General features: G+C 35.1%; 2 protein-coding genes across 5 annotated transcripts in view; both read left to right on the top strand.

Moving 5' to 3' along the window:
* LOC136034607 (zinc finger protein 572-like) overlaps positions 1-6,227 on the top strand; it is a 50,293-nt gene extending 44,066 nt beyond the window's left edge. For both annotated transcript variants that reach the window (XM_065715888.1, XM_065715887.1), the window contains one exon: positions 872-6,227. In XM_065715888.1, the coding sequence (XP_065571960.1) occupies positions 872-1,146 (275 nt within the window). In that variant the 3' untranslated portion in view covers positions 1,147-6,227. The remainder of the gene's footprint in view (positions 1-871) is intronic.
* LOC136034606 (integrator complex subunit 14-like) overlaps positions 1-26,470 on the top strand; it is a 372,471-nt gene that overhangs the window by 261,242 nt on the left and 84,759 nt on the right. The gene's annotated exons all lie outside the window — the stretch shown is intronic.

Below are 26,470 nucleotides of genomic sequence, written 5' to 3'. Positions count from 1 at the left end.
TTGTATCAGTTGTATCCTAACAGATTATGTCGTATCAGTCCTAACGGATAAATCAGTTCGAGCAAGTGTGAAAATCAAATTCTGGGAGGAAAACAACCACCTGGACCGAATTTAGGTTTGTTTTTAGGTGGGGGTGGTCAAATCTTCGAATCCTTTCCCCCTGGATTTTGCCTTGGTCAACACTGAGAATTACACAATATTAAACCACTTGAAAAATTACTTCAATAGCGAAGTACACAATGGTCTGACAAAAGCTGACAATGTATTAAATAATAATCATGATAATATACATTTTTAATACCCTTTTGGAGGGTAATGTTTAAAATAATTCACCTTCTTAATATTACACGCTGACGACAGGAATTTCAAGGTCTCTGGGATATTTCCAAGGAGTGGCAACCCAATTAAACACTGAAAAACTATTTGTACTAAGTAATTCGATGGGTGAGTAAAGTTAAGGCCTCATTCACTTGCCTATCTTGCTTCACTTGCATATATATATATATATATATATATATATATATATATATACATATATGTATATATATGTCAAATTTGGTCTTTTTGTGTATGTATGTGTGTGAGTTTGTTTTTGTGCGTGTGTTTCTATATGTGTTCGTGTGCGTATGTGGGTGTGCTTTTTCACTAATAGTTTTTTTTTATTATATGTCACTTTATTATATATAATTTCTTCAGGTGCATTGTATCTTTTCCATTTATCTGCTTGTTTTCGATTTCTTAGGAATAAACGGGGAAGGCATTTTTACTTTCAGGAGCTGAAGTTCAGCTGTTGCAGAAGTTCACATACTGGAGTTAGGAAGTGCTGTGATTATTTGAGAACTGCTAAAGATTGATTCTCTTTCCATTTCAGGTATAGACCAAGGAAAACGCTATGAGTGTGAAATTTGCCCGAGAACATTCACTCGTGCTTGGAATTTCAAAAAGCATCAAAGATTTCACGCCGGGGAAAAACCCTTCCAATGTCCAACATGCAAGAAAAATGTTTCTAGTTCTTCACATTTAAAAACCCATGTATTGTCTCACACTGGGGAAAAACCATATGAGTGTCCAGTTTGTAAAAAAAAATATTCCCGTAAGAATCGTCTTATTAAGCACCAAAGAGTTCATAACAAGGTTACCCAATAATGGGGTTAGTGTGTTCAGTGTGTAGTGTTATAGTGTAGTTGTAGTGTTCAGTAAAATGTGATAATTGTGATAAAAATGTGTCTAATTTGTGATAAATTGTAGATTACATTTCATAATTCACAAATCTTTCAAATATCTACCTCAGAGTTTGTCTACGTTGCTGATAATAAATTTCGAGGAGATACAAGTTGGCACCTAACCAACGTGCAAGCACTTGTACTCTAAATGACTCTACATCCTATTTTTGTTGCTTAGAGAATTAGGAAATTTAATCTACAATTTATCACAAAACAGCAATGTTTATTATAATTCCCTGAAGTGAGTTTGTTTATGTCTTTGACAACCTATCCTATCAGTTCAACTAGTAAAATTGTTCTAGTTATACTGTATTCACAATGTTCATTGGAACTTCTTTAGTAGCCCATTTCCTTCTCATAAATTTATTGATGTTAGCCCCTTCTCTATCTAAGAGTTGTATAATAGTTTTCATCAGACTACGATTAGTACAACTGTTCGATTTAAACTGTGTTTTTATAAAGTCCATTAAAAGTACCCCATTGCCTCAGTTCCCTTTGTTCCAGTTCCATTTGTGATACATTCCAGTTCCATTTGTGATATCTGATAAAGATACCTGCAAGTACAGATATTACCTGTCTTTCGATCCGTGCCTTAATAGTAGCTAGTTTTTATTTATCTATACTTCATTAGTCCATTTAACAGTTGTTTGGGTTAAACTGTGTTTATAAAAAGTCCGTTAAAAGTATCCCATTGCCTCAATTCCCATTGTTCCAGTTCCATTTGTGATACTTTCCAGTTCCATTTGTGATACCTGATAAAAATACCTGCAAGTACAGATATTACCTGTCTTTCGATCCGTGCCTTAATAGTAGCTAGTTTTTATTTATCTATACTTCATTAGTCCATTTAACAGTTGTTTGGGTTAAACTGTGTTTATAAAAAGTCCGTTAAAAGTATCCCATTGCCTCAATTCCCATTGTTCCAGTTCCATTTGTGATACTTTCCAGTTCCATTTGTGATACCTGATAAAAATACCTGCAAGTACAGATATTACCTGTCTTTCGATCCGTGCCTTAATAGTAGCTAGTTTTTATTTATCTATACTTCATTAGTCCATTTAACAGTTGTTTGGGTTAAACTGTGTTTATAAAAAGTCCGTTAAAAGTATCCCATTGCCTCAATTCCCATTGTTCCAGTTCCATTTGTGATACTTTCCAGTTCCATTTGTGATACCTGATAAAAATACCTGCAAGTACAGATATTACCTGTCTTTCGATCCGTGCCTTAATAGTAGCTAGTTTTTATTTATCTATGCTTCATTAGTCCATTTAACAGTTGTTTGGGTTAAACTGTGTTTATAAAAAGTCCGTTAAAAGTACCTCATTGCCTCATTTTCTGCCATTAGCCCATTGCTCTAGTTAGTTCAGAAAAAAAAAATTAAGAATCCCTGTTCCTTTCATTTGTGATAAAGATACCTGCCATTACAGAGATTACCTGTCTTTCAACCCGTATCTAAATATAATACTCATCGTTTTCAAATATTTGAGACTAAATATTCAAAAATAGTATATAAAGAGCTCTCAATTTGTGTTTGTATTCTAAAAGTAGAACTAATACGAAAGAGTAGAATATTGAAGAGTAGACTGTAGAATATAGAAAAAATATATAGAGTAAAAGAGTAATAAAAGTAGAAGGAATATTAACAAAAAAAGAATAAATGACAATTATATATCAATTACTTGTTTTTTTCATGTTTTTTTAATTGCCTACTAATCTGTTGTTTCTTCTTTATCTTAATGATGATTTTAATTTTTCTTCAAGTTTTATGCAAAGAGCTCAAAACTGCGATTTTAAATATGTGTATAAATATTTATAAAATATTTATATGAATTTATTTTTAAAGGAGCATGAAATTCGTAATGTTTTGACGCCCAGCAATTTGCTTAAAGTGGCCATTAAAAGACAATATATCGCTACTTGAACTGATGAGAAATTAATTTAGAATTTAGTCTGTCTTTGACGACTGTGACAAATCTGTGACAAAAGAAATGTTTAAATACTTCTTAGGGTAAAAGCATCCCAAAATAGAAACTACAAAAAAGTAAAAGATTCATTCATTTACTCTTTGCTTACTACGCAACTAAAAAAGTATGCATGTAGAAATAGGCTTTTTGCATAGATTCAGATTTGAGTTGTTGTTTTTTTTTTGGGGGGGGGGGGTCTTAGTGACAGGTCAATATTAATCGCTCATTCCATTAGGGCCTTCGATTAAATTCATAGATTACCCAATCATTACCTTCAGGATATTTTTGATTTCAAGCTCCCCCAAAAAAACACACGAAAATATTCGCAAACGTCAGAAAAAAAACCATGGCAACTTTTCCAGTTATTATTGCATCTTTTTAGAACTAGGTATCTAGTTAATTCTAGATAATGTAGAATCTCAATGTAAAATAATCTATTCAATCTAGAAAACAGATATATAGACATTCGAATATGTTTTTATAGCCTATTGAATTAATTTATCGGTATTAAAATGTCCCAGTTTTCACTTCTTCTAACTCCTACTTTACGCACTTTTTTTCTCTGAAAAACCGCACAAACCTATCAGCTTCGTAGCTTAATTAAGTGTTATTTTCATCCATATTTGAGATAGAATCCCCTTTATAAAACCTGTCCATTCAACTTATGCTTTATTGTATTGCGATGTAAATAAGTTTGAATCTGACAAAGCGTTCCATATACGTGTCAAAACCATTCGGATTTTTCATTGAATTATTTAACTTGCCCTCGATATCCCCTTTTCTAGCTCAGATATTGCTGACAACTTTACCATTCATTTCCCGGATATTTCGTGATTTATACCTAGTATGACAACTTAAACGAATTTTGGTTCAATTCATCGGTCATTTTCGACACTTTCAGAGGCTATTAATCGGGTTGGAGGAGGTCCTTTCCTTTCAGATGTTAAAAATATGTTATTCTGTTGATGATAATGAGGTAGCTTTAAGACATGTAGAAATTAATAAGTTGTTCCTAATAACTGTAGATATTGATAAGATCTGCTTCAAAACTGAAAATTGACATAAAAAATTTTATTATTTGAAAAAATATTTGAATTTTATGTCCCTTATAGTATTTTACATGTTTTTTCTTCAACCGCGCAATGCCTATCTTAATCGAATGCTATCTCCAAACATATTTGAATCAGTCTTGAGCTACTTTCTGTTCTCAGCTTAGATATTCGTGATAGATTCATTTACCGGAAATTTCGTGATTTATACCTAGTATGACAACTTAAACGAATTGTGATTCAATTCTTCGGCCATTTTCGACTTTTTTAGAGGCCATTAATCGGGTTGGAGGAGGTCCTTTCCTTTCAGATGTTAAAAATATGTTATTAGCATCTGTTGATGATAATGAGGTAACTTAAGACATGTAGAAATTAAGAAGGTAGTCCTAATAACTGTAGATATTAATAAAATCTGCAACAAAACTGAAAATTGACATAAATAATTTTATTATTTGAAAAAATATTTGAATTTTATGTCCCTTATAGTATTTTACATGTTTTTTCTTCAACCGTACAATGCCTATCTTAATCGAATGCTATCTCCAAACATATTTGAATCAGTCTTGAGCTACTTTCTATTCTCAGCTTAGGTATTGCTGATAACTGTACGTTTCGCAGATATTCTCCAAATTATATCTCGTTTGACAACTTAAACTATGTGCAGATAAACTTTTCTTCTATTTCATACTAAAAATCAAGCAGGCAGGATGGTAGAGATCCTTTCCTGTCAGATGTTATTAAGGTGTTACGATCATTTAAAGATATTAGTACCATATAAAATGAAAAACGGGTATAAATAATTTTCAGTAGAAAGGGGTTAAAATATTATTTATCTTTTTATTCCTTTTAACTCTTATTTTACGCACCCTCTTAAACCACGGAATATCAATCTGTTATCGAATACTACTTCAAGACCTAGTTGAGTTAAAAACCCCCTCGACTCAACCTTTAAGCTCAGATATTGCTGGCACCTTTACCTGTCATTTCCCAGTTTAAATCTTAAATTCTCCAACTTAAATCTGGTAAACAATCTGCAATTTAACTCTTCTTACATTTTCTATAATAATTCACCTTTATACCATAATAATTATGGGGAAAAGGAAATGAGATAATTTTCTGACGTTAATAGCGTCTACAAGAAAGATGGAAAAAAAAGCAATGAACATATGGCGTAAACTGACTGTTTAAAATATAAAATGCGCGTTTAAAATATAATAAAACATAAATACGTAGCATAACTTTAATATCTGTCTTTTACTACAATTTGGGTACAAGGGGGCGACTTTCCAGTTCATATATTTAATTATTTCTAGATGTTGCGAGAGTTACACATGTTTTTTATTTATTTAATCTCTGTTCATTTTTAAATCATTTCAAATGAATCGACCTTTCGACCTTCTGGTCGAAGTCTTGGGCGGCAAAATTTTGTATAATATATGTATATATATTTTTAAGATATCTCAGTTCTGTTTTATGTATCAAAATCTTTTGTACACTGTTTACTGGTTTTTACCTTTTAGATATAAAAACATTTAATTAATTTTAAACAATTGATTGTTTGTAAAAAAAAAAGCGACTACTCACTCTTGTTGTTTCATATTTTATGTTTTGTTTTCTGTTTTATTTTTTTAACGTAAAACGAAAATGAAATAAGAATACCTTTGTTTTATTGTTGTTTCGTTTTCAAGTTTGCTGCATATTTTATGTCTTTATCTTTTTTCCTTGTTCTTTGAAAGTATTAAGGTTGCACAAATAAAGATCTCGTTTAAGTAAAGTTATTTGTATTTTATTGACTCAAGAAATAAATAAAGTATGCAACACAAATAAAAACAATATGAGGGAGGTGAACTAAAAGTGCTAGTAATGCTCTATAAGCTAAGCAGCCAGCCAACTCCAACGAAAAGGGAGACGGATAAATCTCAGTGTATTATGTGTCTGGGTTGAAGAAACAATATTTTGGAAGGAACTGAATTTCAGTTGGGGGGGGGCTGAGGTCTTGGAGGGGTCGTTGCCCTCCTGCCCCATAGCAAATCACGCTCCTGCTGCATATGTGAACCACAGACAATGACGCAAGAAAGGATCCCTTGAAAACTCCTAGGTCGGAGAGATATGTTCTATTTATAGCGCTGGCTGTGAGATCAATTGCCAATGGACGCTGATGACTGGTGTCTTATGAGTCACTTACAACTCTCTTAAGTATTTTTCACAACTCTGAATAAAATAAAATGAAATTCAAGCTGTTAAAGAAGTATCTCTTCACTGAGCGAAGCTTCGGCTCCTGAGATTTCATTTTACTATTTTTTTTTTTTTGCTCTTAAAATCCATCACTAAACTGGCCCTTGATATTACGCTAGTCAACAGTTTCCAAACGCTACGCCAAGAAACTTTAGCCAGCAAATGCTAAAGTTTTTTCTTGAATCATCTGTTTTTTTCTAGCTTGAAAACAACTCCTGTCATTGAACAAGATCTAGTTAGCAGTAGGTATTCTGCTAGCGTTTTTTCTCTGTTTTTGTTAATATTATAATATTATTTATTCTAATTCGTCTCTTTACCTAACTTAGAAAGCATGTCAGTGAAATAACTGATTTCACCGACTAAGAACGCAATTCCGGCAGATCGGAATTTCAGTGGCTGTCAAATCTGTATTTTTTCATCTTCATCTATTCATCTTACTTTATCATCATATCTTATTGTGATTATGTTAAATCATTAAATTTTATTAAACCAGTAAATGTTTGATCATAATATACCAATTCAATTTCTTTTTTACATAGTCATCAACAGTATTTGATGTCTTTCACGTAACACCTATGGCTTTCAGCCTCTCAAAACTTAGAAATGTCATGTTTCATTAACAACTTTTTTTTTTGAAAAAAAAAATGATATTGTTTTCTTTCATCAATTCTTCAAGAATTATGGGTCTAACGGAATTTAAAAAATGCTTATTAAAGTACGGGACAAAGAGGATAGGTAACTTTTGAGCTTGGAAACAGGCACTAGTGTAGACAAAAAAAAGACTACAAGCACCATCTAATATTCAGTGATAATTAACAATTGTTAAATCTTGTTATTCATTTTTTCGATTGGGAGCTGAGATAAGAAACTTATTACTACCCTATTAAGATCTATTGCTCTTTTGAAATCAGCTGTTCTTATCACTAAACTGAAAAAAAATGTGAAGTGTCGCCAAAACCTATAAAGCGTTGATAGTTTTTTGGTTTTTTTTTTTTACAAACAGACTTCAACAAACTTCCTAGTTCCTACTCTTATAAGCTATCATCCCTGCTCCTGCTTGTGTTGCTTTATATTCGTTTTAAATTCGCCTTGCCTGACGCTCAATGCAGAAACGCCCCATTTTGGCTTTAGACGCTTGTTTGCCTCTGATTCTTGGCGAAATTAACGCTCTCATGTTTCAATTCTAAATTTTTGGTTCAACCTGCCTCAGACCATAGGTAAGCGTCCCTTGTTTACCTCTTATTTTCAGGGAATCTAATGGTCCTATCTTAATTTTAAATTCTGGGTCAACCTGCCTGAGACGCTTGGCAGGTGTGAATTGCTAAACGATAACAAACCGTGTATTGGTCCAATAGGAGAGGCGCCCGCATATTTCCACCGTTTACTCAAGCCAAATTCATCAAACACTTTGAAAACTATAGGTTCTATCACTATGTTAGCTCTATGACTATCTACCAATATGTCTTGGCTTTTTCTACAATTAGCCATGACTTGATGCCCATAACTATTCCATTTCGCTGATTTTTGAATTAAAATGGAATAGTTGTGGGCATCCAGTCATGGCTAACTGTAGAAAAAGCCAAGATATATTGCTTATGTTGCTTTCTATTCGGTTTAAATGGGAAGCACGAAGATGTTAAGTAGTTGACAAATATACGAAAATAGGAAGCAGTACTATTTTAGTCCTGGCAAAACATAGGTCCTTGTAACGAATGTCGCTACAGGTTTTTAAATATTATACAGGTTATATAGTCGTTTGAAAACAATTTAAATTTTAAGAAGTGTGTCATTTTTTGTGGGGGGGGGACTAGTTGCCCTCGTATTACTTTTGACTCTTAAAAGGGAACAAGAACTCTGTAAGTAAGGAGTGACACGGGTCAATAGTACCCTAAACTCAAAGAAATAGAATATTCATATCAATAAATATATCAAAAGAATCAGCCTTCACAACCAATCTCAGAAGGTAACCACATAGAGAGCAGTGATACACCGTAGCGCGAGCAAATTATCTTTAAATTTTATTACTATTTAAACAATGATTTAAAAGCATCATAAATTTGGAAGCTTTTTAAATCAAGTTTAGCCTACCCTCAAGGCATTGAAATAGAAAAAAGAATACAATTTTATTTAAAAAAAAATAATTGGCCTAAAATTCAAACGACAAATCGATTTCCAAAGATATTCATCTGTTTTGAAATTCATCAAGATAATTAGCTTCTTTTACACGCCGGAAGATATGCCTTACTGTACTTCAGGGACGATCAAATCAGGTGTAAGGGACTAGACTAGACAATAGAACTATAAAACTGTTTGGGCTGTTCATAGGGGGTGGTATACCCTTTATAGGGGCTCTTGGATTTTTTTATTTATATTTGAGTCAGGAAGGGTGCCATTATTAATTTTGCCCGGTTGCCACCAACCTTAGGAACGGTCTTGGAAACTGGATACAAATTTTATAAGGAATTCCACTCTTTAGGACATTGAAGTCCCACTAGGAATTGCCTGGTTTAAAAGAAAACATCTTTTTGAATAGGGATGGCGCTGTGAGCGCTATAAATAGCTGACCCTTGTCATCCCAGTTTTTAAGCTTTTTTGTGCTGTTTTTCTCAAGTTTCCTGCAGTGATGGTGTAAGTGACGAAGACTTAGTGTTCCTGACTTTGCTTAGAGATATTTCATACAAATTAAATACTAGATCTATTTACTTGAGCCTTATTCACCTTGCTAGGTGGTAGCGACATCTATATAAACATCCATACATTAACCTAGATGGCGCTCGCACCGTAGACCATCTGGAAAGTTTAGCTCTACTTATGTGTGAGATCAAATCAAACACCCTATGAAATTCATATACTGCTGAATGCAGTTGCTCACAGACTAATAATCGGTGTGATAACCAACCAAGCAGGTATCAGCAGTTTGATGAAAACGCTCATTAAAATTAGACCCTATCCATTTTCACCATTAGCGCCATCCACCTTCATCCGTCTAAATGAACTTGGACTGCTGAAGGCCCCCCCAGGACCTATTACTCTGTACGGTCAGAAAAGAAGAAGGCGCGCGCGGGAAAAGAGCTGGAATACGAATTAAAACTAGACAAAGAGAACCGAGTAACTTATCCGCTCTAAGTGACACCCGCGCCAATGTAGGCAGACCGACTTAATCGAGTCTCACAGACTTACCCGTAATCGAACGCTTCGACAGTTTGCCTGTTAACGACTATGCCAATGAGCCGCCTCCTATCCTAAGACCTGTTACTTTCAACGTTCGTCGTGGCCTTCCTAACTTCCTCGTCTGCAACACTAGATCGCTGTGCAACAAAACAGAAGATTTTGAAGCTGTTATTCACCAGAACAACATTGCCATAGCAGCCGTTACTGAAACATGGAACCTCGATGAAAATACTGGTCGTGTGGCTGGATACTCTGTGTTCTTGAACACTCGCTCTAATCGTGGTCTATCGAAACATGGGGGCGGTGTTGGTCTGCTTGTGAGAGAAGATATACCCTGTAAACTCCTTTCTGATCTCGCTAATCCGGACCATGAAGTAATCTGGGCGATATGCAGACCGACTTATTTGCCCCGCTTATACTCGTGCATAATTGTGGTATCAGTATATTTCCCAGAAAGTGCAAAGAATCGCCGAGACCTTGTCTCTTACTTGCAAAAGACTGTTGATGTGCTTCGGATCCACTATAGTAATCCTGCCTTCATCATAGCAGGCGACTTCAACCAGACTAAAAAAGGCTGCCTTTCATCCAATCTATCCCTTAAACAAGTGGTTCACATGCCTACTCACGTCTCGGGAAGCATTCTGGATCTCATTCTTACGAACTGTGAGTCCCACTACTGTAATCCTGTTTCTCTTGGACCAGTGGCCAAGTCCGACCATTTCGCTATTCTGTGGAAAGCCCACAGTTCATTGCCCAAGCCTAAACTAAGCCGCGTGGTTACCCGCCCGCTGACGGACTCTGCCATTCGAGCCTATGGTCTTTGGATAGGCAATTATGATTTCCCTGAAGTTGACGGAGATTCAAGCATCCACGAAAAGACTAAAAGATTCAATGACATTTTGTACTCCAAACACACCGAAATCTTCCCCACCAAGTCAGTTATCATTAGTGAGTTTGATAAGCCATGGATTACCCCTGCCATAAATAAACTCATCCGTGAGAGATGCCGCCTACATTCTATCGGTGATGTAGTAAACGGAAAGAAACTACGAAATTACACCGTCACTGTAATACGAAAGGCCAAACTTCAATATGGCCGTTTATCAGTATCACCTATGCGCGTCAGTAATCCAAAGAAATGGCATCAGTCTGTTCGAAAAATGTTGGGAAAATCCACTACCTCTAGTGTGAGAATACTGGACGATAATGGCAAACTTCTCAGTGCGACAGGTGTGAACTCCTTCTTCACTGAAATCTGCACAACCCACCCTCCACCCACCGAGTCCCAAAAAGCCGATCTCTTGTACGACTGCCCAGAAGAGGAAGTTATTGAAGTCACTGAACAAGACGTCTTCAAAGAATTAATGAAAATTAAGCCCAACAGTGCATCCTATCCTTCGGAACTTCCTGGAAAACTTGTTCGTGAATACGCCCCCTTCATTGCCAAGCCATTATCCGTGTTGATTAACCTGTGTTTCATGCTTGGTACTTTCCCAGATATTTGGAAAAAGGCATATATCCGGGTTATTCCGATATCGAGCCCCCCTAAAGTACGTGATGAATTGCGTCCTATCTCGATAACCCCCTGCCTGGCTAAAGTTACGAAAGCATTTGTACTCCGTCGATTGCTCGACCAAATCAGTTCCTCTATCGATAAGTATCAGCATGGTGGACTCCATTAGCGCAGTACTACAATTTATCTAGTGCGTATGTACGATTGTATACTTACATGGCTGGATAAAGGTAATCGGTTCCTGGATCTAGGTACAATAGACTTCCGAAAAGCTTTTGATTTCATTAACCACCTGATTGCTGGCCAAAATTTGAAGATAATGGGTGCGAAAAAGCGCGTGTTATCCGTGATTATGGATTTCTTATCTAATAGGAAACAGCGTGTTTATGCCCTGTTTGAGGGGATGCTGACTCCGATTGGACAGGTATAACATGTGGAGCTCCACAGGTCACAAAGTTGGCTGCCATTGTATTTATAGCTGTGATCAACTACCTACTAGTCGAATATGAGGATCATTACAAATTTATAGACGATATCCCTTTTCTATTGAAATATTTAGTTGAAAACGGGATTGTTAAGAAAGAGTTCAGTGACGATTTCTTCGATGCGTTTATTGCCGAGTGCAATGTCTCTAAATTGATCATTAAGACAAATAAGTCAAAGGTCTTACGCTTTAATCCGTTGAAGCGCACTTTCAGCCAATCGTATGTTCCGTTTCCGATTGTCGACTCAATAAAGATTTTGGGAGTTACTTTTTCAAAGTTACTTACTTTTTATAGATTTATGTTTAGATGTTGTTTAATATGTTTATGCCAACTTTTATCATTCTTTATTTAATCTATGTCGTTTCCCAAATAACGGGCCACTGAGCCCTTTGGGATATTGTATTACTTTTGCGTCGATGACCAATAAAAAATTTGTATGCATGCCTGGTGCTTCTTTTAACAATCAACTTCATGCTTATATAACTTATAGGTATCTAAACGGTGATACACAGCCTGCATGATCACTAAAATCCATTTGAGCTCGTTTTTTTTGGCAAAAATTTGCAATGCAAATTTTTAATGCTGACGATAGTGCTTGTGGGCAGAAGTAACAAACATTTTATGCTAGCCAAGAGTAGGAGTCTTGTTAGGATCTATCAACAAATATTGACGTACAAATGCTTATTTAAATTACCACTCAGTCACTGGCCGTTCTACCATGTGTCTGTGCATGAGAAGGTAAATGTTGCAGAATTAGTTAATATCAATTAATCTCCAAATGCAATGCATCGACATGAAAATCCCGACATCTATCAAAAATATTTCATAGTTTTCATCAGAAAATGTCGTCAAATATGTTCCAAAATTTTGGTTTGTAATTGTAGTTAACACCTTATAGTAATCACCTATCAATAGTTTTGGGAGAGCAAGGACTGAACGTGTGTTAGCAAGGTAGTTCGTGATATATTGAAAACGTTCTACAGTAGGTATACTAATGAATATATAAAAATAATGTCCTAGTTGCTGCCTTGAGATTTTAAAGGGGCATATGACAATATAAGTAAATAATTTTTTTTTCCACCAAACTTTCAAGTCTTGTAGTGTCCCCCAAAGCTATTATCCTTCTTAAAATCTTTCATTCAAAATAGATGCTAGGGGGGGGGGGCTACTTAGGCTATGCTGTAGATATATAGCCTAGGTTCTAAGAAATCCATGAATTTCATAGAAAATCTGCAATTACAAGGAAAGAAGTGTAAACAAAAGTTCTTCCTCTGCAAAATGTGCCAACTGCAATTAATCTGCACATTATAGCCAAGAGTAAGAACTTATTTCAGTAAAATTCTAGTCAATTGTCTTCTTGCTATCTTGGAAAGGGTTTAGGTTAGGAAAATGAAATTTTCAGGGATGGGTCTTACTGGCTAAGGTATTTGCCGGGAAGGTATTTTAAAGTACTTCCCGGAAAGGTATTTTCAAGTACCCACCTCCACTCCTCCCTCTAGAGGGCCCTGAAATTTGCCCACATGACAGGTCTATACCTATTGAAATTTTGACAAACAGCATTTTACTTTAATTTTCAGTTACTAGTTGCTTTTTCTCTGCCTTTAGTTCTGAAAATGCAATTCCTATTATTTGAGTATAAAATTTAGGAAATGTATTTGCACATCTTTAAAACATTATAAAATGGAATTGAGCAAAGTTTTGAAGCTGAAAACATTTTGTTGTACTTAAATTAAGCAGAAGATCTATTTTTCAAGGTCATCAAAGGTCAGGGCCCTCTAGAGAGAGAAGGAGCAGAGGTAGTTGCTTCAAAATACCTTCCTGGGACATACTTTAGTCTGTAGATTCGTCCCTGAAAGTTTCATTTTCCTAACCTAAACCCTTTCTGAGATAGCAAGAAGTCAATTAACTAGATTTTTACCCTTTTTTCATGAAACTTTTCAATATGTCCAGCTGGGCTCCAAAGCTCATAATACTGGTTGGATAATTTAAAGATATGTATATATAGCCTATATACTGTCAAATTAGCTATGTGGTGGTATTTTTTGTTCAAGAGGACTAGGGTTCAAATCCTAGTGTACTCAATTATTTGGATAGTGACAGGGATCAGTTGCATGACTTTGTAAGCTCAGGCAAAGTTGGTCCAGCTCTAAATGGGTACCTTGGAAAATCTAGGGAAAGTAAACAGGAAGGGTGTACAAATGCACAGGATGCCTAGCCACGTCCAGGCAGAAGGGTTTTTGAGACAGAGATCAGCACCACTGGATCAGACCTTAAGAGTCTAGTGCCACATCCTTTATCTCTTTTTTTACCTTTTATCCCACTTCCATAGGCTGCAGGCCTGAGGTGCCTCTTATTTTTCCTATTTCTCAAGGTTATGAGTCTCCCCAACACTAACATAAAATATACTGCTTGATTTGGTCTTATGGGCAACTGGCAACATCCTTAGGTTATACATTTAATGTTGTAAAAGTCACTATTCCAATTTGAAATATTTTCTTAAAAGTCTGATTTACTCAATACACCTAGCAAGTCAAAAATTAACCAATTCCACCATTAATTTAAAAATATTATTGCAAAACTAAGGCAAAGTGGCATAGTCATACCTGAGGATAACCACATAAACTATGGTATCTAGGCTGTGTCTTATGCTGGGCCAAAAACTCAATTTTCATTTTCAAATCACAGCTATATTTATAATAAAAACTTCAGTATGAAAATCAATCAAAATCTAGGTTTCTTAAATTCTGGGACCTATTTACAATTCAATATTATGGTTTGGAAATCTTTTTGTTTGGTTCCATATAGGCAGTGAGCCTATATGCACCAGCAATACTTTAAAGCCCAATACCCATTAGAACCAACTAGTTAGACAATTATTTCCCTTGGGTGTAGCATTGAATATCTAAATAGGTGAATAATACTTTGTCCTAGCCTTTCCAATATTATACAAAAACATTAATTGTTTCTCTAATTGACTAATGTCTTGTTTGCTTCAAAGAACTTCTTTATTAGTTAACTAGTTGAATAATATATGCAGAACTAAAGTATATTTGGATATTATTTTTATATTTTATAGAATAGAAATTTTTTAGACATTATTCATTAAGTGTATTCCTATTTGCAGACCAAACTCCTTTCATGCCTCAGCGTGGGCAAACTGATAGGTGTATGCAGTTCCTCTGCAGAATTGTGCCTTCATTTGTCTGCACTTATAGAATCATATGTGTTTTGCATGAGTAAGCATGAAAGCCTGGTTTCACAGTTGCTGTTTTTGGTAGTTTCTGAACATGGATTGTGTTACTGGGGTTAATTTGCTTTGTAGCCTTGACTGATTTGTTTTAGTGAATTTTCTGGTGTTTCTGCATGTCAGTTCTCTGCTGGATATACTGTCCAGTAAGGATAATCTTCTTTTTTAACTGATTTGTGGTGCATGGTAGGATGGATCTTATTTGGGAGGACATAAGGAGTTGAGCAGGAGATGTAAATCCAATCCATCAACTGGTGCATTTTGGTATTCAAGTAGACCTAGGAAGGGGTCTTCTATCTATAGATCCCTGTGTTGAGGATATGGGGAACTATAGGCCTATATCTCTTCTCTCTACTTTTTCTTAAATATTCAAAAATGCTATTCTAAAGTGTCTGCTGAGCTTCCTGGATGCAACGAAGTTTTTTCATTGGCACCAGTTTGGTTTTTAGGAGAAGTGCTCAACAGAACATGCATGTAATATGCTTCTTCATTTTGTACAACAGTCTTTAGACTTTAGCTTTATCCTTGCAGCAATATTCCTTGATGTGACAAGAGCTTTTGACAGCCTTACACACATAATCCTTATTGGTAAGTTGTCTCATCAAGGTGTTCATGGAGAAGCTCTGTCCTGGTTTTCTTCATTCCTAACTGACCAATCCATTGTGGTTGAAACTTTTGATGAGCATATTCCAGTTGAATATGGAGTGCCACAAGGCTCAGTTCTTGGGCTGTCCCTTTTATCCCTGTTGAATCCTGTTAAAGATATTCATACATTACACCTCTCTTCCATTGCATTTCAATATTTCTGTTGAGACCTTCTATCAAGTTTGTCTGGGCTTCTTGAGATTGTTAGAAATGTCAGTCCTTATGAAACTAGGAACCAGGATGATGTGCTAGTGCCATCCACCCCTGCAGTGCACTTGGACTTTGTTCTAATAGTTGCTGTCAGACATGCCTGGAATTATATCCCTGTTAGATTTTGACAGTCCTATACCTTAGGCTCCTTCAAGAAACAGTTAAAGAATTTTTTGATTAATTTTTTTTTAAATAAAATTAGAATATTGATCAGTTATTTATATTGTTTAATTATTTTGATTTAATTTAATTATTTAGATTGAATTAAATTATTTAGATTTGGCTGGTGTGAGTGTTGGATCCTTGATGTATATTTTTTTTTATTATTTATTTAAGTAGGTGGTACAGAGACCAGTTGTGCTTGGGTGAGGATTGGTGAGTAGAATTTAAATATATCTTAAGTGTTAATGTATTTAATGGTTATCTGTATTTTCTGTTGTTGTTTTTTTTCCAAATAACAGGCCATTGAGCCCTTTGGGATATTTTTGTTTATAAATTGATGTATATTGATAATAAAAGGAACTTGAAGTACCTGCTCATCCCATAACCCATCAATAGAATTATGAACTTCAATTGGGATTATTGGTTACTAATTGACAGGAAGACTTCTTTATATCCAGGGCTTGGTTACAAATGAGGCTGAGAGATCTCTAATTATATGATATATTTGGGTTTTGTTCCTGTCACTTGACTGAACATGCATGTGCTTTCCTCCTTAGTTTCATTCTCTCAGCCTTATACTCTGTGTAATCCCAGCTGCTCTATTTTTTTGGATGTAAAGAAGGCATTTGATGCCATAACACATGATATTCTTCTATTAAAACTTGGCCATATTTGAGCGCATGGAATTACCTGCTCTTGGTTCCATTTGTATCTGTCAGATATAAAGATTTTAATTGGTGAGAACCCTATAAAGGTCTTTAACGTTGAAAATGAATCTATCCTTGGCCCAATGCTGTCTTTGATTTATGTCTGATATGTGTTATGCAATAAAGATGTGTGTTTCAAAGTTTTGTTGCAGTTTGTGTCACCCCACCTGTGTTGGTGAACCCAGGTTCTAGTCAAACTCAAATAACAGCATAGTTGCCTTTGCTGATGAGAGTACATAAGCTATGGTTGTATTTGATCAAGTTTTATTTTTGAAACTTAATGTATCACTAAAAACTTTTTCAGGGTTATATCAATTAAATGCAACCCAGAAACTTCAGTATGCTATTTAAAAGCTAACATGTCACCAGAGACAATGGGAACACAGTAGCTGTAACAAAAAAATAAGCCTGGCTAACCATCTCAGGACTCAATATAATAATGCAAGATATAACATTAAATTGTTCAATAGTGATTACAATAAAAAATGTTGGAATAAAGCACATCAGAGGTTTGCCATATTTTGTCATTAACAGAATCTTTTAAATACTACTACTTTGACAATTGACTGAAGCACCCAAGTCACCTTATGCCAACATAGTTGCGCATGCTTCTTATCCACCCCATCCTATTCAAAGCTTCAAATAATGAAGTTTGAACTTAAATTAAATCATTCATTATAAGCTCTTCCTATGACATCCAGGGATGACGTGCTTATTGTTTGGCCCCAGACAGATGGCAAAAATAGAGAATCTAGCAAAAAAGTTCTGATATCACCCAGTGGACAAATTATTGACCACGTAGTCTGAACTGGTTAGATACATACATAAATCCAATTATTTTTTTTTTCAACAAAAAGTAACTCAGCACAATCATATGGCCTGTAAAGTTGGAAAATCACAAAATAAAAATTACACATATTAAACTATGAAACAATTAAGCACAAAATTCAAAAACATGTACTGACAAAAATAGAAAGAGAACAAAAAAAGGAAAAGCAACAAAAAACAAAATAAAGAACAGAAAAAGTAACAGAACAGAAGAGAGATCATTCACAAAAGACAAAATATACAACTGATATATATTGTGTATGATGTTATATTTGAATAACTCTTCATGGGGTCATCCCCTACTACAGAAACATTAATTGTTTCTCTAATTGACTAATGTCTTGTTTGCTTCAAAGAACTTCTCTATTAGCTAACTAGTTGAATAATATATGCAAAACTAAAGTATATATGGATATTATTTTTGTATTTTATAGAATAGAAATTTTTTAGACATTATCCATTAAGTGTATTGAAAGACGAAACACCTTTCAGGCCTCAATATGGGCAAACTGATAGGTGTATGCAGTCCCTCTGCAGAAATGTGCCTTCATTTGTCTGCACTTATACAATCATGAATGTTTTGCATGAGTAAGCATTACAGCCTGGTTTTACTGTTGCTGTTTTGGGTATTTCTGAACATGGATCGTGTTACTGGGGTTAATCTGCTTTGTAGCCTTGACTTATTTGTTTTGGTGAATTTTCTGGCATTGCTGGATGAACTGTTCCAGTAAGGATAATCTTCTTCTCAAAGTGATTTGTGGTGCATGGTGGGATGGATCTTATTTGGGAGGACATAAGGAGATGTAAATCCAATCCATCAACTGGTTTGTTTTGGTATTCAATTAGGCCTAAGAAGGGGTGTTCTATCTATAGTTCCCTGGGTTGAGGATCTGGGAAACTATAGGCCTATATCTCTTCTGTCCATTTTTTCTAAAATATTCAAAAAGGCTATGCTAAAGTGTCGCTGAGTTTCGTGGATGCAAAGAAGTTTTTTCATTGGCACCAGTTTGGTTTTTGGGAGAAGTGCTCAACAGAACATGCATGTAATATGCTTCTTCATTTTGTACAACAGTCTTTAGACTTTGGCTTTATCCCTGTGGCAATATTCCTTGATGTGAAGAGAGCTTTTGACAGCTTTACACACAAGATTTTTATTGGTAAGTTGTCTCATCAAGGTGTTCATGGAGAAGCTCTTTCCTGGTTTTTTTCATTCCTAACTGACCAATCCACTATAGATGAAGCTTTTGATAAGTATGTTCCAGTTGAACATGGAGCACCACAAGGCTCAGTTCTTGGGCTGTCCCTTTTCCTCATGTATGCCAACAACCTTTATCAACTATCTATCAACCCACAATCTAATCTCTGTTGTCAATTGTGCTAGAAAGGAGATGCAGTAATTGGAGCCTTGGCTATGCCTGGTCAACATGAAGAACTCTTTGCATTCACTGTTGACAGCACCTTGGGGACTGCAGCACCTGATGAATCATCCCTTATTCTCAGGCTACAATTGATGACAGAAAACATATATCATTGGTTTGATGCAAATTTATTAGTGTTGAATGTAAAAACATTGTTTCTTCTTATATTCTCTTGCAAAGGCAAAAGCCGCCCTACAGTGACAGAGCTTCAAACACCTAAGGGATCCATATTCAACCAGCTGACTGTTTTGTTCAATTTCTTTGGGGTAATTCTGGATGCAAACGTATCTTTCAAGTGGCATATTGAATCAATGAGATTAGAGGTTTCTCAAGGCCTTGGAATTATTCAGAACCTGAAGTGAGTCTTTCCTTTCTCTATCCTTTGTCTATTATATTTCTTTCTGGATGCTTATTTATGTTACTGCTCATCAGTGTGGATGTCTACATTTCTATCTTTACTTACACCTTTACATAATCTCCAACTGATATCAGTAAAATTCCTGCAGTCTACCACCCATATTACTGTTGAACTTGTGAAGATTGAAGATATTCATACCTTTATACCTCTCTTTCATTGCATTTCAATATTTCTGTTGAGATCTTCCATCAAGTTTTTCTGGGCTTCTTGAGATTGTTAGAAATGTCAGTCCTAATGAAACTAGGAACCAGGATTATGTGCTAGTGCCATCCACCCCTGCAGTGCACTTGCACTTTGTTCTGAAAGTTGCTGTCAGACATGCCTGGAATTCCATTCCTTTTGGTGTTTGACAGTCCTATACCTTAGGCTCCTTCAAGAAACAGTTAGAGAATTTTTTGATTAAATTTTTTTTTAATTAAATTAGAATATCGATTAGTTATTTATATTGTTTAATTATTTTGATGCAATTTAATTATTTAGATTGTATTTAATTATTTAGATTTGGGTGGTGTGAGTGTTGGATCCTTGATATATATTTTTTTTATTATTATTATTTATTTATTTTTCAAGTAGGTGGTTCAGAGACCAGTTGTACTCGGGTGAGGATTTGGTGAGTAGAATCTAAATTTATCTTAAGTTTGAATGTATTTATTAGTTATCTGTATTTTGTTTTGTTGTTTTTTTTTACCAAATAACAGGCCATTGAGTCCTTTGGATATTTTTGTTTATAAATTGATGTATATTGATAATAAAAGGAACTTGAAGTACCTGCTCATCCCATAACCCATCAATAGAATTATGAACTTCAATTGGGATTATTGGTTACTAATAGACTGGAAGACTTCTTTATATCCAGGGCTTGGTTACAGATGAGGATGAGAGATCTCTGGTTATCTGATCTATTTGGGTTTTTTACCTGTCACTTGACTGAACAAGCATGTGCTTAACTCCATGGTTTCATCCTCTCAACCTTAGACTCTGGTGTAATCCTAATCCCAGCTGTTCTATTTTTTTTGGGTGTAAAGAAAGCATTTGATGCCATAACACATGACATTCTTCTATTAAAACTTGGCCATATTGGAGTATATGAAATTTCCTGCTCTTGGTTCCATTTGTATCTGTCAGATATGAAGATTTTAATTGGTGAGAACCCTATAAAGGTCTGTAACGTTGAAAATGAATCTATCCTTGGTCCAATTCTGTTTTTGATTTATATCTGATCTGTTTTATGCAATAAAGATGTGCGTTCCAAAGTTTTGTTGCAGTTTGTGTCACCCCAGCTGTGTTGGTGAACCCAGGTTCTAGTCAAACTCAAATAACAGCATAGTTGCCTTTGCTGATGACAGTACATTAGCTATGGTTGTATTTAATCAAGTTTCATTTTTGAAAAATCTTCTTGCTCTAAGTAGTGAAATGGAGCCATAAAACCCAAATTTTTAGCACTAGCATAGTCCAGGTGATAAACAGGCCCTAAACTAAAAAATCAAAAAAATTGATCAAAAACAGAATAATGTCATTTTCAAGACACAAGTCTTTCCTATCCTTTCTTCAAGAAAACTGCCTCCTTTTATCTTGCATAATAATTTCTTTCTAGGAACCTGAGTATTTTATATGTGTAATTAATATGCATTGCTATCATTTACCACTAAAAACTTTTTCAGTGTTATATCAATTAAATGCAACCCAGAAACTACAGTATGCTCTTGAAAAGCTAACATGTCACCAGAGACAGTGGTAACACAGTAGCTGTAACCAAAAAAAATAAGCCTGGCTAAACATCTGAGGACTCAGTATAATAATGCATGATATATCATTAAATTGTTCAATAATAAATACAATAAAAAATGTTGGAATAAAGCACATCAGAGGTTCGCCATATTTTGTCATTAGCAGAATCTTTTAAATACTACTACTTTGACAATTGACTGCAGCACCCAAGTCACCTGATGCTAACATGGTTGTGCATGCTTCTCATCCAACCCATCCTATTCAAAGCTTCAAATAATGAAGTTTGAACTTAAATGAAATCATTCATTATAAGCTCTTCCTATGACATCCAGGGATGACCTGCTTATTGTTTGGCCCCAGACAGATGGCAAAAATAGAGAATCTAGAATAAAATTGAGATATCACCCAGTGGACAAATTATTGACCACAAGGTGTGAACTGTTTAGATACATACATAAATACAATTATTTTTTCAACACAAAGTAACTCAACACAATCAGAGATCGACCAAAGCCTCTTTTGCCTGTAAAGTTGGAAAATCACAAAATAAAAATTACACATATTAAACCATGAAAAAATTAAGCACATAAAATTCAAAAACATGTACTGACAAAAATAGAAAGAGAACAAAAAAAAGAGAAAAAGCAACAAAAAACAAAAGAAAGAAAAGAAGAAGTAACAGAACAGAAGAGAGTTCATTCACAAAAGACAAAATATACAACTGATATATGATGTCATATTTGAATAACTCTTAATGGGGTCATCCCCTACTACAGTGGCTCTCAAACTTATTTATACATGACACGACTTCATTATGTAAATAAATGTCAATTATAGGATCTACGTCATCAATATAACCCCTATATGAGTCATGTACATCCATTAGTATGTTGACTAATAAAACAAAATTAAATTTTCTAAATAAAAGACACAACATGAGAACTAGATTTAATAACGTTGGATGACAATTAATCACATGCAAGCAGTTTAAATAGTTGACAAAATATTAAACACAGTAATGGTTCTATACACATTACAGAGATTAAAAAGTTTAGCTAACTTTGTCATAGGTAGGCCTATTGGTTTACTTCACAAAATTTTTTGCACTATTCTAGAGAAGAATATCAATTTATAAAATAAGCTTAGGTGTTTAATTAGAAAATCATTACTAAAATCAAGAGCCCCCCCCTGCAGATAGGGCTAGCCACCATCAGTACCTATAGTGAATTTCATCTTAAACTAAACTATAACTTGTTATAATTTACTGGTTAGTATGGTCATACTTCACATCACAACAACTTCACTTTATATAAGGGACTAGAAATTGAAGTTAAGCTTTTCACCATGTTCTGTACTAAGACTGAAAAAGGTTGGAAATTAAACTATAGGAAATTAACCATCAGAAAAAAAAACATCTAAAACACATTAATGAAAAAAAACTAACCATTATAAATCAAATTTACCATTAAAGATGGATACAGCGCTGGTCCAACCACGACAGATACTACGCACAACCGACGGTGTAACGGAAGCTAGTATCAAGTGATCGAGTTCAGTTTAGGGATGAAGCTCCAGAAAAAGAAGGAAGAGTTTTTGAGCAACTCTCGGATTAAACAGCGAATTATAAGCTACATCGGGGAAAAACTCAGAGCCAAAGGATTTGAAGTTGTCTATGTGAAGGATGATGCTGACTATCTAATCTTGAAGACTGCCGTAACGAAAGCAGAAAACTCCGAAACAATAGTTCTTGGCAACGACACTGACCTTCTGATTCTACTCTTGTATCACCTCCCACCTAATGCAAAAACACTTTACTTCGAATCATCAAAGACTGCAAAAGAAGGGATAAGACGGTTCTAGTGCCTCAACGAAGTGCAAAAAAAATGATTGAAGTATCCAGGCTGCTTCTGGTAGGGCGCGCACTCTTGGGATATGACACGATCTCACGAGTTTTCCGACTTGGAAAGCAAGCTCTGCCACCTATTTTGAAGAAGAGCAAAGTGTTCAGAAAAAATGCTAAGTGTTTCTGGATGAATTATCGTCCAGAGATGAAGTTATGAAAGTAGGTGAATATCTTCTCCTCAGTTTGTATAAAGCACGACCAAACGAAGATCTCACTAAGATGCAACACCAAATTTTCTTGGAAAAAGTTTCTTCGTCTAATGCTAGGGTGTTTTCTAAGCCTGAAAGGCTTCCGCCAATCGAAGCTGCAGCTTCATTCCACTTCCAGCGAGTGCGTCTCCAGGTATGGAGGGACTGCAAGTTACAAACTTTGACCAGTGTTTGCATACAGTAATGGTTAAAGGGAAGTTTACAGACGTTTTCAGGGGGATTTTTTGGTTAGGATGAGGGGTTGAGAAGAGGGGGTTACATGGGGAAAACTTTCCATGGATAAATTTGTCATGGGGGAAGAATATTTTCATGAAGGGGGCACAGCATTTTCTAGCATTATTTAAAAAAAACAATGAAAAAATAAATATGAAAAAGTTTTTTCAATTGAAAGTAAGGAATGGCATTAAAACTTAAAACGAACAGAAAATATTACGCATATAAGGGGTTCACCTCCTCCCAATACCTCACTCTTTCGGCTAAAGTTATTTAGTAACTTCAACTATTTATTCTACGGCCTTTTGTGAGTGGGCGAACCCTCTGGTATACGTAATAAAAACATACGAATATAGATGTTAGTTACGTAAGCTAATTCGTAAGTTACGTATATCTTTTACTAATAACAGCATTCGTAAACTTCTAGTTACTTTTTTAAGTACCCAAAAAATTGGAGGGCAACTGGGCCTCCTCCCCCCTCCTTTTTTCTTAAAATCATTCGATCAAAACTATGGGAAAGCCATTTAGCCAAATAAATAAATATGCAATTTTCGCTTTAATTATTCATCTGCGGAGAGCCGAATCAAAACATGGATTAACTAAAAAACGTTCAGAAATTAAATTAAATTTTTTTTTTTTTAATTGAAAGTAAGGAGCGACATTAAAACTTAAAACGAGCAGAAATTACCCCTTATGTGAAAGGGGCTGTTCCCTCTTCAACGCCCTGCTTTTTACGCTAAAGTTTTTACTGTTTTAAAAAGTAGAGTTGAGAGAAAGAGTCAAACTTTTGCATAAAAAGCGGGGTTTTTCAGTTCAATTTGAAGTGCCCTGATTGCCCTACTTGAGTCACCTACCGAATTTGCACCTACCGAATTTTTTTTTATAGAGTTGCAGTGACTGTTTTTTACTATACAAAATTATGACGTCAAATTAGTAGAGAAACCACATAGTCTATCTGCAGTCCTGTCAATTTATTTTGTAGGCCTAGATCAATCCCTATTCTCAAATTAGTTTGAAAAGATAGTATTTACATTTTTTCCTACCTATGCACATGAATACAGCCACATTTCCGACAAACACAAATTTTTCTATCCCTTTTGATGGGCAGATGCGACCAAAATTACCAACAGCCTTAAAAAGAGAAACGCCACTGGGAAAAGGTACATTGCTTAAAGCATTAAAAGGTATTAAATAGGTATTGCAAGGTACTAAAGTTTTATACTGGGTATTCCCAGGCTAGCTTTGCACCACTCTCAAGGATCCAGAGGGACAAGTTATATAGCAAAGCATGTCTTTCATCAATTTCTTGCTTTATCTTTCAAGATTAAGCTATCATAAGAGTTCTAGGCAAACTACAGCTTCGACAAATATGCGTCTCCCATGACATAGGACATACACCACCATTGATAATGCTTCAATTTGACAAGGAAAATGAGTGTGATTCTTTGTACCCATAATCTATTACAATTAATAGTCACTCATTCTTAAGAAGATCTTTATTAGGCCTGTTCCCAAACTTGGATGGCACCTTTCTAATACTATGTTTGTCTATTCCAGTGGTTGTAAAATAAAGCCTTACGAGTGATCTAAACCACTAATTAGACTCTGTTACTAAATCTAAGCATCAGATTTTATGCCGACAGACAGACATACAAATGTCAAGTCATCGACAGAATCGACAAATGTCAAAATCAGTCATCGACTGATTGTTATCAGTCGATGACATCAGTCGACAGACAGACAAAAAACTTATTTACATATATATATATATATATATATATATATATATATATATATATATATATATATATATTTGTTTCTAACTACGTAAATCATGCGAATATACAACATTCTTCACTGTCCCATTGTCTGTGCATATAAATAGATTGTCAGGCTTATCGACTCTTGAACATGCAACATATAATTGTCCATATCTCAGACAAGAATTTGCCAAGGGGCACATGAAAACTCAGATTTTATAGCTGGTTCCCTAAGCTCTTTCAGGTTGACTTTTGAAATTACGTCAAAATATTTTATTTGAGTCATGCCACATAAAATCAACCTGAAAATTACACCCGGTGTTACAAATTCTGAAAAGAACTTTTTTTTTCCAATCCTGGATATAACGAACAATAAGAATTTCAAGTTTTTGAACAATAAGAATTCAAGAATATCAATAATCTTGACGATTTTCACCTATTTACATAAAACAAATAATAAAGTTATTTTGCTTCTGTTGGAAAATCATCTTTATCTTTCATATTAACAAATTAATTTAAAAAGTTTTCATTGTTTTAAGCAACTACATTTAGTATAAAAAATAGTTTGAATCTCTAGATACTTCCGGAATAATAAAAATAACCGTGCTTACCACTGAATGTATATTTCCCCCGAAAATTTCCAGTTTAGGTTAATAGAATTATCACAAAACATATTGTTCTTTTATATCAAACTAGCTGTTGGTGTGGCGCTTCGTGCCAAACCAACACCTAGTTGGTGAGGGCGCTTCATGCCCCCAAGCCCCCCGCGCGCGTAAGTCGTTACGTGCCATATTAGTTACGCGCCATTGTAGTTGTGTCCCTCTGTCCCACCTGTGAATATAGATAGATATATACACATTGTTAACTACGCAAAAATTGCGAATATACAACATTCTTCGCTGTCCCATTGTCTGTGCATATAAATAGATCGTCAGGTTTACCGACTCTTGAACATGCAACATATAATTGTCCATGGGAAAAATAATCCGTATTCAGATCTATACCGTATTTTTCTAATGATTGCTCTTGAGCTTTGTTGATGGTGATTTCTAATCGAATATTCCCTGTGTCCCAGTCGTCATTTATATATCCCCCCTGTGCCCCCCCGACGTCCCCGTTGTGGTTATGTCCCTGTGTCTCGGTCGTCATTTGTGTCCCGGTCTGTAATTTCTCTTTGAGTGTTCCGGTCGTCATTTATATTCCCTGTGTCCCGGTCGCCATTTTCTCTTTGAGACGCAAGCCTGTTTTCACGTTGTTCTTGTGATTCCTCGGCATGCTTTCTTTTCTTACTTTCTCAATTAGCCGCAAGCCTTTTGGTATTAACTCTTTGAGCAGCTTCCTCGGCTGTTTCTTCTGCCATTGTAGGATTTATTTCTTTGAA

Source organism: Artemia franciscana, chromosome 13 (genome assembly GCF_032884065.1).
Source record: "Artemia franciscana chromosome 13, ASM3288406v1, whole genome shotgun sequence".
Lineage (NCBI taxonomy): Eukaryota > Metazoa > Arthropoda > Branchiopoda > Anostraca > Artemiidae > Artemia > Artemia franciscana.
Note: the sequence above shows the minus strand (reverse complement) of the source record. Positions and strands in the feature narration are given on the sequence as shown.